The 16684-nt window shown below is 39.4% G+C and overlaps 1 protein-coding gene across 1 annotated transcript in view; it reads left to right on the forward strand.

The window, feature by feature from the left end:
* The window catches only part of LOC136882377 (tyrosine-protein kinase Dnt), a 322584-nt gene extending 316630 nt beyond the window's left edge, over positions 1–5954 (forward strand). Inside the window, exons 9-10 of the mRNA XM_067155004.2 lie at positions 4226–4362; positions 4752–5954. Of these exons, the coding sequence (XP_067011105.2) occupies positions 4226–4362; positions 4752–4863 (249 nt within the window). The 3' untranslated portion in view covers positions 4864–5954. The remainder of the gene's footprint in view (positions 1–4225; positions 4363–4751) is intronic.
* The last annotated feature ends 10730 nt before the right edge of the window (positions 5955–16684 follow it).

Raw genomic sequence — 16684 nt, forward strand, 5'->3', positions numbered from 1 at the left:
CTCTCCAGCTCTACAGAAGTTGTTTTGTTGGCCCTGCTTGCCTTTTATCAATAAAAATAACATTTGGAATAAAGAAGGATTTTGAGCCCTTTTGAACATAACTTGTTCCTCACATAAGCACTCACTCTGCAGAACATACAATATGGCAGATAGATTTGAAGACATTGGAAACAAACCAAAATACGATCCCTGATGTCCTGAAGGAAAATGCCAGACTGTATATTGTAATTGTACAGTTCAGTGAAAATGTACATTTAAATAGGCTTTTCCTTCAGTTGGTAATTGATGCAGTGCTCTATTTAAGTAAGCAACAACTAGCTTTTCGTGGTCATGACGAAACATTAAATTCAATAAATCGTGGTCACGTGCTGGACCCTCCGCCAGTCACAAGTACGAGGTACGAGTACAAAACTACCCAAAACAACACGTCATTCCTAAATCTTGTCCGCTTCTGTGGTGTAGTGGTTAGTGTGATTAGCTGCCAGCCCGGAGGCCTGGGTTCGATTCCCGACTCTGCCACGAAATTTGAAAAGTGGTACGAGGGCTGAAACGGGGTCCACTCAGCCTCGGGAGGTCAACTGAGTAGAAAATGGCTCAACTTCCACCTCAGCCATCCTGGAAGTGGTTTTCCGTGGTTTCCCACTTCTCCTCCAGACAAATGCTGGGATGGTACCTAACTTAAGGGCACGGCCGCTTCCTTCCCTCGTCCTTGCCTATCAATTCCCATCCCTGTTCAGCATAGTAGGGGAGGCCGCCTGGGCAAGGTCCTGGTCATTCTCCCCAGTTGTATCCCCGACCCAGTGTCTCACGCTCCAGGACACTTCCCTTGGAACGGTAGAGGTGGGATCCCTCACTGAGTCCGAGGGGAAAAACCAACCTTTGAGGGTAAGCAAATAAAGAAATAAAGAAGTTCCTAAATCTGTCGCTCGAAACCGAACGGGTTATAGCTCTTCACCATACTTTACAGCCACGAGCCGCCACTGGTGAGCAGTGTGTAAAGATTGTTGGTTATAATGATGATGTCCAGATAGAGGAGGAGATTAAAGCTAAAGAAGTATTAAAATTTACATATGATAACAATGACATTTGCAGTAAGATACAAAAGTTGAAAACTAGAAAAGCGGCTGGAATGGGAATATACTAAAGACAATGGGTAGGGATATAGTACCATATCTGAAGTACTTATTTGATTATTGCTTGGTTGAAGGAGCTGTACCAAATGAATGGAGAGTTGCTATAGTATCCCCTGTGTATAAAGGAAAGGGTGATAGACATAAAGCTGAAAATTACAGGCCAGTAAGTTTGACATGCATTGTATGTAAGCTTTGGGAAGGCATTCTTTCTGTTTATATTAGACATGTTTGTGAAATTAATAACTGGTTCGATAGAAGGCAGTTCAGTTTTAGGAAAGGTTATTCCACTGAAGCTCAACTTGTAGTATTCCAGCAAGATATAGCAGATATCTTGGATTCTGGAGGTCAAATGGACTGTATCGTGGTTGACCTGTCTAAAGCATTTGATAGGGTGGATCATGGGAGACTACTGGCAAAAATGAGTGCAATTGGACTAGACAAAAGAGTGACCGAATGGGTTATTATATTTCTAGAAAATAGATCTCAGAGAATCTGACCCTGTAATAATTAAGAGGGGAATTCCTCAAGGCAGTATTATCTGACCTTTATGTTTTCTTAATAATTATTATTAATAATTAATAATTATTAATAATTATAATTATATAAATGATTAATAATTAATCATTAATAAAAAACATCAGGTGGATGGACAATGGAGATTATTGCCTAATGCAGTGGTTTATAGGGAAAGTGAATCTATAATAGATACAATGAGAAAAAGAAGAATTGCCTTTTTCTGTCATCTTTCTAGAATAAATGATAATAGGATAATAAAACAACTATTTAATTACTTTTGGAAAAGTAAAACAAAAAATAATTGGTTTAAAGAAGTTCAGAATGATTTAGAAGAGCTGAATATTACAATGAAGCAAATTGAAAATAGAGAAGAAAAAAGGATTCTCAAGAACAAACAAATAAGATTGTCATTAAGAACTGTACAACCCAAACAATATGTCATATCTGATGAAGAAAGGGCAGCCAGGTCAGCCAGAATGAAGAGGTTTTGGGAAAGGAAGAAGATGATGCAAGCTATATCTTCAGTTAATTCTTTGCTAACGTAAATGTATTTGAATTTGATTTAAGTGCTCCAGTGTGGGCATAAACTATGTAAATAATAAATAAATGATATGAGCAAACAAGTGCAATCAGAGGCAAGGCTTTTTGCAGATAATGTTATTCTGTATAGAGTAATAAGTAAGTTACAAGATTGTGAGCAACTGCAACGTGACCTCGAAAATGTTGTGAGATGGACAGCAGGCAATGGTATGTTGATAAACGGGGTTAAAAGTCAGGTTGTGAGTTTCACAAATATGAAAAGTCCTCTCAGTTTTAATTACTGTGTTGATGGGGTGAAAGTTCCTTTTGGGATCATTGTAAGTATCTAGGTGTTAATATAAGGAAAAATCTTCATTGGGGTAATCACATGAATGGGATTGTAAATAAAGGGTACAGATCTCTGCACATGGTTATGAGGATGTTTAGTGGTTGTAGTAAGGATGTAAATGAGAGGGCATATAAATCTCTGGTGAGACCCCAACTAGAGTACGGTTCCAGTGTATGGGACCCTCACCAGGATTACCTGATTCAAGAGCTGGAAAAAATCCAAAGGAAAGCAGCTCGATTTGTTCTGGGTTATTTCCGACAAAAGAGTAGCGTTACAAAAATGTTGAAAAGTTTGGGCTGGGAAGAATTGGGATGAGCTGCTTGACTAAGTGGTATGTTACAAACCATTTAAGTGGTATGTTCCGAGCTGTCAGCGGAGAAATGGCATGGAATGACATTAGTACACGAACAAGTTTGAGTGGCGTCTTTAAAGGTAGGAAAGATCACAATATGAAGATGACGTTGGAATTCAAAAGGACAAATTGTGGCAAATATTCATTTGTAGGAAGGGGAGTTAGGGATTGGAATAACTTACCAAGGGGGATGTTCAATAAATTTCCAATTTCTTTAAAATCATTTAAGAAAAGGCTAGGAAAACAACAGATAGGGAATCTGCCACCTGGACGACTGCCCCAAAATGCAGATCAGTGTTGATTGATTGATGATTGATTGAATTTGACCTCGTCATTGAAGCGTGTAGTTTTTCTTTTGCTGTGTGAGGTTATGTTCGCCAGTGATTTATCCAAGTGCATTATTTGAATAATGTAAATGCACCTTGTTGGATACATTTGGAAATAGCTTTTTCCATGGCATTTGAAAGGTTTAAACTGTGAATCAAGGTTAATTGCATGATGTAACGGGTGTTAGAATAACCGAGTTGGAGGTTAATCTAAAATCACGTAATTCGAAGTCTGATTTTTTTCTCCAATGACTTCGAATTAACGAGGTTTTACTGTAGTGCTGTTTATGTTCATCCACTAACATGGAGGTAGGCTATCTTGATTGATTTTCTTTTTCTTCTTCTGCTGTGTGAATGGGTCACTTAGGACCATGTGGAATGAGCGTTTGTCAAGCTTTCCTCCTTGCCTAATAGTTCTTCACTTTCATCGTATGTTGTGGTTTCTGTTCCTCTGTCCAAGTACGTCGCGTTGGTTTCTTCTTGTCTTCGCCGAATCCCCTTGCATGAACAATTTTCCTGATTAAATTCCTATCCTGCACACTTGGTGATCCTTATTCCATTTTGATCTCGTATGTTTGATTTGCATACATCTGTGTATTCGATAAGTAAGTGTGTTGTTACTCATTCTTTCCAAATGCCTTAAAAATTGAATTCCTCAGAGTCCCATTGTATCAGTAAGTTTAGATATTTTGAAATATATTTCCAAGTTGGGTTTGGAGTAATGTATTCCATTTTAAATTTTAAGCCCTAAAGACTTTCTCATGATTTTCCATTCTTTAATCTCTAATTGTCCTTTTAAATTTTGATGATGTTTCCTCCCCTGTTTTGTCTCCAGGTTGAGGGATGGGCATGGATTTTCTTCCCTTACAACGTTGCCTGACCAGTTGTTGAAAGTTACTGGGGACAGAAACTGACTGGACGCTTCTGTCAATTGCAGTTGCTGGCAAAGCTTCCCTGCAACAAACGATGCCAACTGTTGTTGAATTCTGTAACCAAACACCTACTGATCAACACATGTTTCTGTTTTCAGTGGGCATTCGGTGTGCTTCTGTGGGAGTTGACAACCTTGGCTCAACAGCCTTATGCCGAGGTAGATCCCTTCGAGATGGCTGCCTACTTACGAGATGGCTACAGGCTGGTACAACCTGTCAACTGTCCGGACGAACTGTGAGTGCAATGTTCATTCAGTGCATGTGGGAGTAGGAGTAGATTGCCTCTGTCCTCATAGTCTCGACCCCTGACCAGCTTGTTTCTGCTTCAGGGGTGGTAAAATTGTAGCAATACAAAAGATGAAAAGGATCCCATATAAGTCATTGTAACAGAGACATAGGAAACAAATGAAAAATGGAGTGCTTTCTGCATCGAGATGGCCTCTCAATGAGTGTTGAAGGCTGCTCTTCTGATAATATGGAAACGAGCTCGTCAGGGGGTGATTAATGAGAGAGAGGCTGTCGTTGAGACGGTCAAATGCAGACAAAGTAGGTCATGAAAACGAGTTTTTACAGTTTAAGAGTGAGAAGTGTACAACTGTAGCAATAAATGTTTTTTGACTTCAGGTTTGCTGTGATGGCGTATTGCTGGGCCATGAGCGGTGACGACAGACCTACCTTCACCCAGCTGTTGGTGTGCCTGCAAGAGTTCTACACACAGTTGACACGTTATGTTTGAGTTGACACGTGGTCATCGGTGTTGTAAAGTTCCTGAGTGGGGGGTCTGCAAGATGTCAAGATGACGAAGTTCAGATATTGTATAGAACTTGGATGCAACAATTAGATCTGAGTTCGTGCGCAGTCAGCAATAGATAATGAAGTTTGGATATTGTATAGAACTTGGATGCAAGTTCGTGCGCAGTCAGCAATCTCTCATCGAGCCTTTCTACTCGGAGGGCAGTTAAAACCTGTCCATGTGCTAAATGGACGTGAAAAGGCATCAGAAATTCACCTTTCCAAAGGCTATGAAAGCTCTTCTTTAATTGCCTAAAACTGCAAAAAGAAAGAAGCAGCATGGCGCATTTTGGCTCACATTTCATGGAAAGTGAACAGTCCTCATACAAGAGTGTATGAGGAGAACTTCTGCACTTGTCATTCATTTTCCACTCAAGACTGTAAAGATGCTCCTGTTATGACCTTTCAGAAAGTTGTTGCATCGATGTTCTTTGCTTTCTCTGTCATCATTATTTGAGTGAAAAGGTCTGTCAAAAATGACATTGGTGACGGAAAGGAAGGATTTTCAACTTCTACTGAAGGAACTGTAAGAGGTGGTGTAGGAATTTCTCCACTATGAATTCAAGAGTGGATCCGTAACAGTTACAGGATACATGTAGTTATTACGATGGCTCCTCAGCTTGTTCACTGGCCTCAACTTTCACTGTCATGAGCTGTGATATTTGTAAAAGAAAAAAATCATGAGAACATCACCACCACCACCACCACCACCACGTTCATTGCCAGTGGGAATTCTCAAACTGAGGCAATCCAGATGCTGGCTGAGTTAAGTGAAAGCTGCTAGGAGACTTGTGTTTCAAGTTTAGGAGCCATTGAGTCACTGTTGGTATAGCTGAATATTGTTGTGTCGTGTGACAACAGGAGGGATAGAAGGTGAATACGATGACAGTTTTGTGTGCCTCTGTTCTTCACAAGAACTGTGCCTTTATTTGTCTCTCTTTCATATTTAAGATAAAGACACGTGTAAATAGTGTACATGATCAGGAGATGGGCCGCAAGGGGATACCTTGTTGTCTCGTAGAAGTAAGAAAGTGAGTCAAGCACAGTATATGTTGACGCATCATCATTAGGGCTGACATCCTTGAAATAATTTATATCATTCACCAGTCGACTCGGCAGTGTAGCTGTTTGACAAGTAATTCAAACATTCAAGCTCTTTTGGCTTACCAGCGTTTGCCACTGTGGGCTGATCAGTCTCCTTTGGTGTTCCTCCATTTGTACTGGCGTTATCTTTTATATAAAAAATTTAATTACTTTATTGCGAATATCAAAATATTAAAATCCTTTAGGCTTTTTCAGTTGTGGAATTGCCAGTAGAAACATGCATTGCTAAAAGTTTCTTTTGGTATGTTTCTAAGCCAAAAGCTAGTTATTTTGAAACGTGAAATTCTTTGTAGCATGCAGTAAAAAATAAAATGGTCTTCTTCCTCAGCTAAGTCTTGGTTGTAACGTGCGCCATACACACCTGGACTTGTCCACTCTACGAGGAGAAAATTGCTTACATTATGGCGTGGCATTGAAGCAGAGACCCCTCTAAACTGAAGGAAACTACTTTGGCTGAAAAGCTTGTTATTAATTACAAAAAAATTGCCACGCAAGATGGGGTCTTAGAAATTTAAATAGCCAACTTAAAATTTGTACACCACGTTAGGAAAGTTGCCATTCGAGTGGTCGGTGCAGTTGCTCCAGGTTTGATTCTTGGCCATACTGGAGAACTCATTAGCAACCACTATGGAAACGTGTAATAGTGAGTACTTCCTTCACATCAAGCGTCAGTCCTAAGAAGTGACTTCATGTACAATATAAAATTTTGTGTTGTAAATATTTCGATAGCACAAAAAGTCGCCGTAAATGGACTTGCCAATAAGTTAGCGGAATAAACAATCGCAGGTATTTGTCTCCCAAAATTACGAAGGTGTCCCTCAAGAGATAAGATGTGCCTAACTGCCCCTGACGGGAACAGGCAGTATTCAGACTGTGTTTGGCCCGTTTCCAGAGTGTATGTGTATGAAAACTATTATAAAGTCTAGTCATGTAATATTTCTGTTGTACATGTTCCATCAACTATGTATATTTTATAGAATTATGTGATTGGAAGTGATTTGAACTCTTTCACGTCCCAGAGTGTGATGATACCTGGTAGGAGGAAAATATTGCCACTGTGCGTTTTGTTTTAATAGTTCAGTGCTGTCTCAGCTACTTCTCCTTTTGGATGTTCTATTGTTAAAAATTCCTTCAGGACAAAATTCCAGCACCTCGGCGTCTCCAAAAACCGTCAAAAAGTAGTTAGTGGGATGTAAAAGCAATAACATTATTATTAATAGTATGAGGTACTTTATTACATCAAATAATATTTAACATATTTCAGAATAACCACATATTTAAACAAACATCCTAAACAGATGAAGGGGCCAATAAAAGTTTTATTTAAAGTATTTGAAGTAATTGGAGGTTCCCCAAACGTGTCTATTCAGTAAACTTTGTTCATCTTATGGATGCTACTGAAAGAAGCCTGGGGCTTTGGCCAACTAAGTGACTGCTACTCAGCTCAATGGCCTACAGGTGGCAGCAACGTTATCTCTGTCAGATAGCTCAGTTGTTCTTGCGTAGCAATCCTCACTTGCCCTCGCTGGGTATCAAACCTAGAGCTTGCTACAGCTGGAATGTCAGGCCAGCCTCATGCCGAGTGTTTTTTTTTTACTATTTGCTTTACGTCACACCGATACACATAAGAAAGGCCTAGGAGTGGGAGAGAAGCAGCCGTGGCCTTAATTAAGGTACATCTTGGTTTGAAAATGGGTACTACGGAAAACCATGTTGCAGGCTGCCGATAGTGGAGTTCGAACCCACTATCTCCCAGATGCAAGCTCACAGCTGCACGGTCAACTCACCTGGTCATGGTGTGAGTGTAACGATGTCCTCGGTTGAATTGCTTGGCCGCCTCAGTTCAGCCATACGTCAAACCCAAGCTTCATTAGTTGAAGACATTTCAAATCCTTTAAATAAAACATTTATTGGTCCCTTCATCTGTTTGGGATGTTTGTTGGTTTTTCTGAAAAATGTTAAATATTATTTGATGTAATAAAGTCTCTCACGATGTAATCAATAATGTTGTTGTTTTTATGTTCCACTAACTACATTTTGGCAGTTTTTGGAGACGCAGAGATGCTGGAATTTTGTCCTGCAGGAGTTTGTGTACGTGCCAGTAAATCTACGGGCACGAGGCTGACGTATTTGAGCACCTTTAAATACCGCCGGACTGAGCCAAGTTGGGGGCAGAAAGCCAGCCCCTCATGATATTGACCAACAGTGCAATTGTTCCCCTCCACCAGCTACTCCCCGTTCTGTGAAAGCGTTCCAGTCACCTGCAATCGTGTGTTCAGTTGTGAGGTGATGTTACCAGTGAATGGAGTGAATCTTCTTAGATTTTGTAACTACGATTTTGTATGTAATTTTTTCCTTAAAAAGGTAAATATAAGTGCATTTATATTTTTAAGTTTCGTTTAATTTATATATGTTTCCCACATTCCTTTTTGAAGTCCATAAAGGGTAATAGGCTAACTGCATCGTAGGAAGAGGGTTGTTCATGGAATTGCAGAAATAACTCTGATGAACTGAAGAATTTCAGTCCAGGCACAGAGTAGTACGTTCTTAACTGCTTTTCAAACAACACGAGATCCTTGGACATGTGGATATTTCCTTATTGACATAGTTAATAATTCTCAATAAATTTTATTTGCTTCCAACTGCAATAAATTACAATAATTTGCAAGTTTAATACATAAACTCTGTATCATTGGCAACTGTCTAGTCCATTAATTGTTAGAATAGATATGAAAGGCTTATTATTATTATTATTATTATTATTATTATTATTATTATTATTATTATTATTATTATTATTATTATTATTATTATTATTATTATTATTATTATTGCCATCATCGTGCTAGACTGACCTACTGAAGTGGAGCTTTCTTCCAGTGAATACCAACATGGATGGTTCAGATCCAGTAATGCCCTCAACTTGGTCATTAGTGTACAATGGAATACAGTTATACTTCAAGAAAATGGCAGCCATCCTGGCTGGTAATTTATGGAAGTTTGACCAGATATGGAGAAGGAGAAAGAAACTCCATGATCAAGATATGAGCAAAATCTATACCATTGGTAGCCATGATAGTCTTTCTGATGTGACAGTGTGGTTAGTTGGTTTGAGCCTCGTTGGTGGAAAACATTTTCACCATCAGAATGTTAGCTGGTGGGGAAAAAGAGGTGAAGCTATACAACGCACAAATAAATGAAGATTGCAAACCGCCTGACTTACATCCTCGTCCTTCATTCTAGGAAAGTGTAACCTCTGACCGAGTCTCTTGACCCTGTGAGATTTCTGGGGATATATTAAAGGCTATGGGATATATAGTAGTGCCTTGTCTGAAATACGTATTTGATTCAAGAAGCGATACCAAATGAATGGATAGTTGCAATAGTAGGCCCAGTGTACAAGGGGAAGGGTGATGAACATAACTGCGAGTCAGCTTTACATGTGCTGTTTGTAAGCTCAGGGAAAGCATTCTTTCTGATTATGTTAGACACATTTGCAAAATTACCTACTAACTGGTTTGATAGAAGGCAGTTTGGGTTTAGGAAAGGTTGTCCCAGTAAAGCTCAGCTTGTAGGATGCCAGCAAGATATAACAGATAAGTCAAATGAATGGTATCACTATGGACCTATCCAAGGCTTTTGATAGGGTGGATCATGCTGACAAAAACAAGGGCTATTGCACTGGATGGCTACAATTCTAGAAAACAGAACTCGGAGAAGGAAGAGTTATATGATCCTCTAATGTTTAAGGGAGACCCTTGTGTACATAAATTCGCAGATGACGTTTTACTTTACAGGATTGTGAGTGACTACAGAAAAGAACTTGACAATAATGTGGACAGCAGGAAATGGTATGATGTAAACGGGATGAAAAGTTGGGTTGTAAATTTCACCAGGAGGAAGGGTGTTCATACAAGGAATGATCTAGTTGGGGTTATCAGATTAATGAGGTTGCAAACAAAAGCATATCGTTATGAGGGTACTTCAAACAAATGGCACCCATCCTGGAAATTTGAACTGATATGGAGAAGGAGAAAGAAAGTCCAAGATCAATCAATCAATCAATCAATCAATCAATCAATACTGTTCTGCATTTAGGGCAGTCGCCCAAGTGGCAGATTCCCTATTTGTTGTTTTCCTAGCCTTTTCCTAAATGATTTCAAAGAAATTGGAAATTTATTGAACATCTCTCTTGGTAAGTTATTCCAATCCCTAACTCCCCTTCCTATAAATGAATATTTGCCCCAGTTTGTCCTCTTGAATTCCAACTTTATCTTCATATTGTGATCTTTCCTACTTTTATAAACGCCATTCAAACTTATTCGTCTACTAATGTCATTCCACGCCATCTCTCCGCTGATAACTCGGAACATACCACTTATGTCTCAAGTATTATTACAATATTATAAGTCCACCTGTTCAATACAATACAATATGATCCACTATTTCATATGGTCAAATATTTTTTATACATAATACATAAAAGTCAAAGGTACATGTTTCACCTTCCTTACGGGCATCATCAGCCTATATCAATCTTAAAAATAATACATATACTTATAAATTATAGGTTAAAATGTTGAAAAATGGTTTCGTAAAACATTATACAATAACATCTAAAACAACGATAATGCACCAAAGTATGTTAAAAGAGAGTGAAATTAACAGTTTTGAAGATTAAAACGTGATTAAACATGAAATTTTGAGAGAGTAAAACTAAAATGGATCCATATTTTTATAATATCATTAAGACTGTGATGGCCTTGAGTATAAACACAATCATCAAAGGGGGATTTTACCACCTTGGATTCAACTTGGGAATTGAAGAAACATCCCCCTTTGATGATTGTTTATACTCAAGGCCATCACAGTCTTAATGATATTATAAAAATATGGATCCATTTTAGTTTTAGACTCTCAAAATTTCATGTTTAATCACGTTTTAATCTTCAAAACTGTTAATTTCACTCTCTTTTAACAGACTTTGGTGCATTATCGTTGTTTTAGATGTTATTGTATAATGTTTTACGAAACCATTTTTCAACATTTTAACCTATAATTTATAAGTATATGTATTATTTTTAAGATTGATATAGGCTGATGATGCCCGTAAGGAGGGTGAAACATGTACCTTTGACTTTTATGTATTATGTATAAAAAATATTTGACCATATGAAATAGTGGATCATATTGTATTGTATTGAACAGGTGGACTTATAATATTGTAATAATACTTGAGACATACGTCAGCTTCAATACGGAACCAAAATGAGAATAGTTACTTGTAACATACCACTTAGTCGAGCAGCTCTTCTTCTTTCTCACAGTTCTTCCCAACCCAAACATTGCAACATTTTTGTAACGCTACTCTTTTGTCGGAAATCGCCCAGAACAAATCGAGCTGCTTTTCTTTGGATTTTTTCCAGTTCTTGAATCAGGTAATCCTGGTGAGGGTCCCATACACTGGAACCATACTCTAGTTGGGGTCTTACCAGAGACTTATATGCCCTCTCCTTTACATCCTTACTACAACCCCTAAACACCCTCATAACCATGTGCAGAGATCTGTACCCTTTATTTACAATCCCATTTATGTGATTACCCCAATGAAGATCTTTCCTTATATTAACACCTAGATACTTACAATGATCCCCAAAAGGAACTTTCACCTCATCAACGCAGTAATTAAAACTGAGAGGGCTTTTCCTACTTGTAAAACTCACAACCTGACTTTTAACCCCGTTTATCAACATACCATTGCCTGCTGTCCATCTCACAACATTTTCGAGGTCACGTTGCAGTTGCTCACAATCTCGTAACTTATTTATCACTCTATAGAGAAGAACATCATCCGCAAAAAGCCTTACCTCCGATTCCACTCCTTTACTCATATCATTTATATATATAAGAAAACATAAAGGTCTGATAATACTGCCTTGAGGAATTCCCCTCTTAATTATTACAGGGTCAGATAAAGCTTCACCTACTCTAATTCTCTGAGATCTATTTTCTAGAAATATTGCAACCCAGTCAGTCACTCTTTTGCCTAGTCCAATTGCACTCATTTTTGCCGGTAGTCTCCCATGATCCACCCTATCAAATGCTTTAGACAGGTCAATCGCGATACAGTCCATTTGACCTCCTGAATCCAAGATATCTGCTATATCTTGCTGGAATCCTACAAGTTGAGCTTCAGTGGAACAACCCTTCCTAAAACCGAATTGCCTTCTATCGAACCAGTTATTAATTTCACAAACATGTCTAATATAATCAGAAAGAATGCCTTCCCAAAGCTTACATACAATGCATGTCAAACTTACTGGCCTGTAATTTTCAGCTTTATGTCTATCACCCTTACCTTTATACACAGGGGCAACTATAGCAACTCTCCATTCATCTGGTATAGCTCCTCCGACCAAACAATAATCAAATAAGTACTTCAGATATGGTACTATATCCCAACCCATTGTCTTTAGTATATCCCCAGAAATCTGATCAATTCCAGTCACTTTTCTAGTTTTTAACTTTTGTATCTTATTGTAAATGTCATTGTTATCATATGTAAATTTTATTACTTCTTTGGCCTTAGTCTCCTCCTCTATCTCGACATTATCCTTGTAACCAACAATCTTTACATACTGCTGACTGAATACTTCTGCCTTTTGAAGATCCTCACATACACACTCCCCTTGTTCATTAATTATTCCTGGAATGTCCTTCTTGGAACCTGTTTCTGCCTTAAAATACCTATACATACCCTTCCATTTTTCACTAAAATTCGTATGACTGCCAAGTATGCTTGCCATCATATTATCCTTAGCTGCCTTCTTTGCTAGATTCAATTTTCTAGTAAGTTCCTTCAATTTCTCCTTACTTCCACAGCCATTTCTAACTCTATTTCTTTCCAGTCTGCACCTCCTTCTTAGTCTCTTTATTTCTCTATTATAATAAGGTGGGTCTTTACGATTCCTCATCTTGTGCCCTTTGTAAGTTCCAGGAATGCATTCTTTCTGATTATGTTAGACATTTGCAAAATGTGATCGATGGAGGTGAGATGTGAAAACATGCAACTTCTGTCACAAGGGGTTACTACGCAACATTCTCATGTATGAGAATGGAAGAGGATACACTTCCAAAGTGAGTATTTATGGAGAAAATAATAGGAGGAAGACAACGGGGAGGGCTCAGAAAGAGGTGGATGGATACAGTGTAAGAGAGTACAGATAACAGAGGAATAAAGGTAGAAGAAATATTCGACGAAGGAAGGAACGGAGTGGTGGAGAGATAGAAAACTGTGGTGGTCCTTGGTTCACAAACCAACCCAGAATACTGCAAATGGGAAGAAGAAGTACATAAAGGAGAGGACGTTAAGACCCCAATTAGAGTATGTTTCCACTGTATGGCACCCTCACTAGGATTACTTGATACAAGAACTGGAAAAGATTCATAGGAAAGCAGCATGATTTTTCTTGGTAACTTCTGACAAAAGAGTAACGTTACAAATGTGTTGCAAATCTTGTGGGTTTGTGACCTCCCTAGGTCACTTCCAACCCTGGCAGTGTTATGCAAAAGCCATTAATTTCAACACTGTCATCTCTCAAGCGGTTGGAGCTCTTTTTTATTTTAAAGTATTTAATTAGTGTTGAAACTAATATAAGTCTGACCCTTCAGGTAATTATAGTAGTGAAAAAGAAAACATCCCAGGTATATGTCTGGGTAAGAGGCAGGTTCACTACCCCTGTGTTGCAGCAGTGTCCATCATTGCAAGAACTGTCGGTCAAAGGCATCCTGCCCACTCAGTCCTTTTATCTAACCTTCGGTCGTCCTCTAGGTTAGTGAATATCCGTAAAGTGCTCGAACCATCTGAAGTGCGACTCCTGAGACTTTTGGAGATATTGGCGCCACACCAAAAATGTTCCTGACACTGTTCAATCGACCAACACAGCATTCTCATTTCCATCGTCGCTGGGTGATTGGTCAGCATTCAGCTCCATATAGTGGGACTGGACAGCAAAGAGAGCAATATACTTTTATTTCAAATGTAATGGCACCCTTCTGTTGCACACGATACCCGTCGTGTTTCTCCACCTCGCCCACGCTGCATTTGCCCTGCTCTGAACCTCCTGTGATGGTGCGGATCACAAATTTGGTTTTCCTTGACTCTCTTTCATTGATGCCCATTGTTGCAATATCATCGCATCCACAGAGCATTTACTCTGCTTTATCCAAATTTAATTTAACGTTAATAATGGCATAGTGGATTAGTTGCGCTGACCACGCGTCACCTGGTAATCATTTAAAATTAAAAACGTTATCTTTGGTCCGTATTGAAAGGAGATTAACATGCAATAGAGGAAAGCGTAATTGGTCCACCTTTTCTTCAATACAAATGAGAGATCGACGAGAAGAAATCATTGTCATGGTGATGATGTGTGGACTAAACTCTGGCTAGACAATTTGTACTGAAAAAAGGTGGATCAATTACGCTTTCCTCTATTGCATGTTAATCTGTAGGCTCTTCGGCTAGGCAGCAGTCACTTTGTCAGGGCTGTAGAGGATCTTACAGCCAACTTTACTTCATTGTCTTTCCATTACGATGATGAAACTAAGTGGAGTCCATAATGTGTGGGAAAGGAATCTGACACATTTTATTGCACTTGTGTTTCTCTTCATTACGCCACTCAAAAACTGGTATGCCAGTCGACATCCTGCCACCTAGGACAGTCCTTTTGCGATCCCTGTCCGTTATGCGGGTATCAGTACTACTTACGGTATCCGTTTCTTTTGCATCAAAACAAGGCAGAGGTAGCAGGTTCTCGACTCTAGATACACTTGTGTCCATAAGCTAAAATGGACTACAACAAAACGAGAGGAGAGTAGAATACAGGCAGCAGAGATGAAATTCCTAAGAGGTATCGAGGGCAAGACCAGAAAGGATAGAATTAGAAATGAAGAGATAAGGAAAAGGACAGAAATCTTGAAACTTCAAGACAGGATAAAATCAACAAAGCTAAAGTGGTATGAGCATATGATGAGAATGGGACAAGAGAGAGTACAAAAAAAAGCTTTTTCAGAGAAGTTAACAGGAAAGAGACCACGAGGAAGACCCCGAAAGAGGTGGACAGATTCAGTGTGGGAGTGCATAGAGAAGAGGGGAGGAAAAACCACAAGATGTACTTTTAAAAAAATGAAGAGTGGTGGAGAGTCAGTACGAGATGGATTAGTATACCTGAAATAGCCTGTGAGGGCAGAGATCTTGAGTAAAGCAGTAGTACTGATTGTACATTTAGTACACAGTATTAGAGTGGTAGGAAGCAGGTTTGCACAGAGAGCAAACTCAGATGACATTATGCGTGGTCATCATTGGCAGATTAGAGACCGGCCACGTCTGCCAGGTGATGAATATCACCCGCAGCATCATTTCACGGCTGTGGAGATGATTACAGGAGGAACGATACATTCAACGGTAGTGCGAGAGAGGTTGACCACATGATACATCCCAGCGTCTGGATTGTTATCTTTCCTTCAGTGCCCAACCAGCACGGCACCTGCACTGGCTAGAGACCTTGCAGCTGTCTGTGGGTCACATATCTCCCCTCAGACTGTGTGTTGTCGGCTTCGATAGGTTGCTCTGTATGCTCAGCGGCCTCCCAGATGCATTCCCTTCACACAAAAGCACCACGTGGCTCGTCAAATGTGAATGGTCATCATGGGGTACTGCGGTTTCGCCTGGAGAGTGACTCTCGCCATCTGTTCATCTGGTGAACCCTTGGGATGCATTACAACCCTGCCAGTATTGTGGCGACACCAACCACATTAGTGAGAGAAGTGGCATGTCTTGATTAGTAAAATCTTATCAAAGTTTGGAATGCACATGTTTGAACAATAGTTAAGCATTCCTTCAAGTGTGCATTAGCAACTCTGAATCTGAAATAGTTTTCACAAAATTCATTTAGGAAAACATACTTTCGAACACATATGTTTACCTTTTGAAAACTTGCACAAGTTAGGGTGCCAAAATTATGTATCAACTTTTTCTGCCCTTTCTTCTGTCATCTACAGTTGTAGCATTTCCATCTCTCTTTCGATACACTGTTCTCCCGGAGAACCGATGGAAAATGGCTTTTCCATGTCATGAAAATGCCTTCCAATTTGTTTAGCTGCATAATACACTAAACTGCATTGTACAGCAAGTTCCTTACTGAGCTATAAGGTGTTATGTGTACAATCACGAGAGATCAGTGACAGAGACTTTTCAGAACCTCTCTTGAGGAACTTGGTGCCATTCGCAACACTGTGACAAATCACAGCATTACTAGTCTGATCTCCCATGATGCTACGAGAGTAGGGTATTTTCACGGGTTCTGCCACATCCGGAATCCAGTGGGTGACTTCACAGCATGGTGCAGGCTGCTAGCTAAGAGCGCGCTATTAACCTAACATGACCTTATGCTTGCTTAAGATCACAGACCCAAGCTTAACCTTACAGCCAACATGATTATGGGTAAGAGTGTAATTTTAACCTATCAGGCAAGACGTGTCGAGGCTTAACGTCACAACCCCAGGCCTAAAGACATTAATCATCCAGGCCCTAGTTCAAAGCCTATGAGTACAAGCTTCGCTTAAGAGACTCAAAGTTCAACATCCAGAGGGCTAACCAC

This window comes from Anabrus simplex, chromosome 10 (genome assembly GCF_040414725.1).
Source record: "Anabrus simplex isolate iqAnaSimp1 chromosome 10, ASM4041472v1, whole genome shotgun sequence".
In the NCBI taxonomy this organism is placed as follows: Eukaryota; Metazoa; Arthropoda; class Insecta; order Orthoptera; family Tettigoniidae; genus Anabrus; species Anabrus simplex.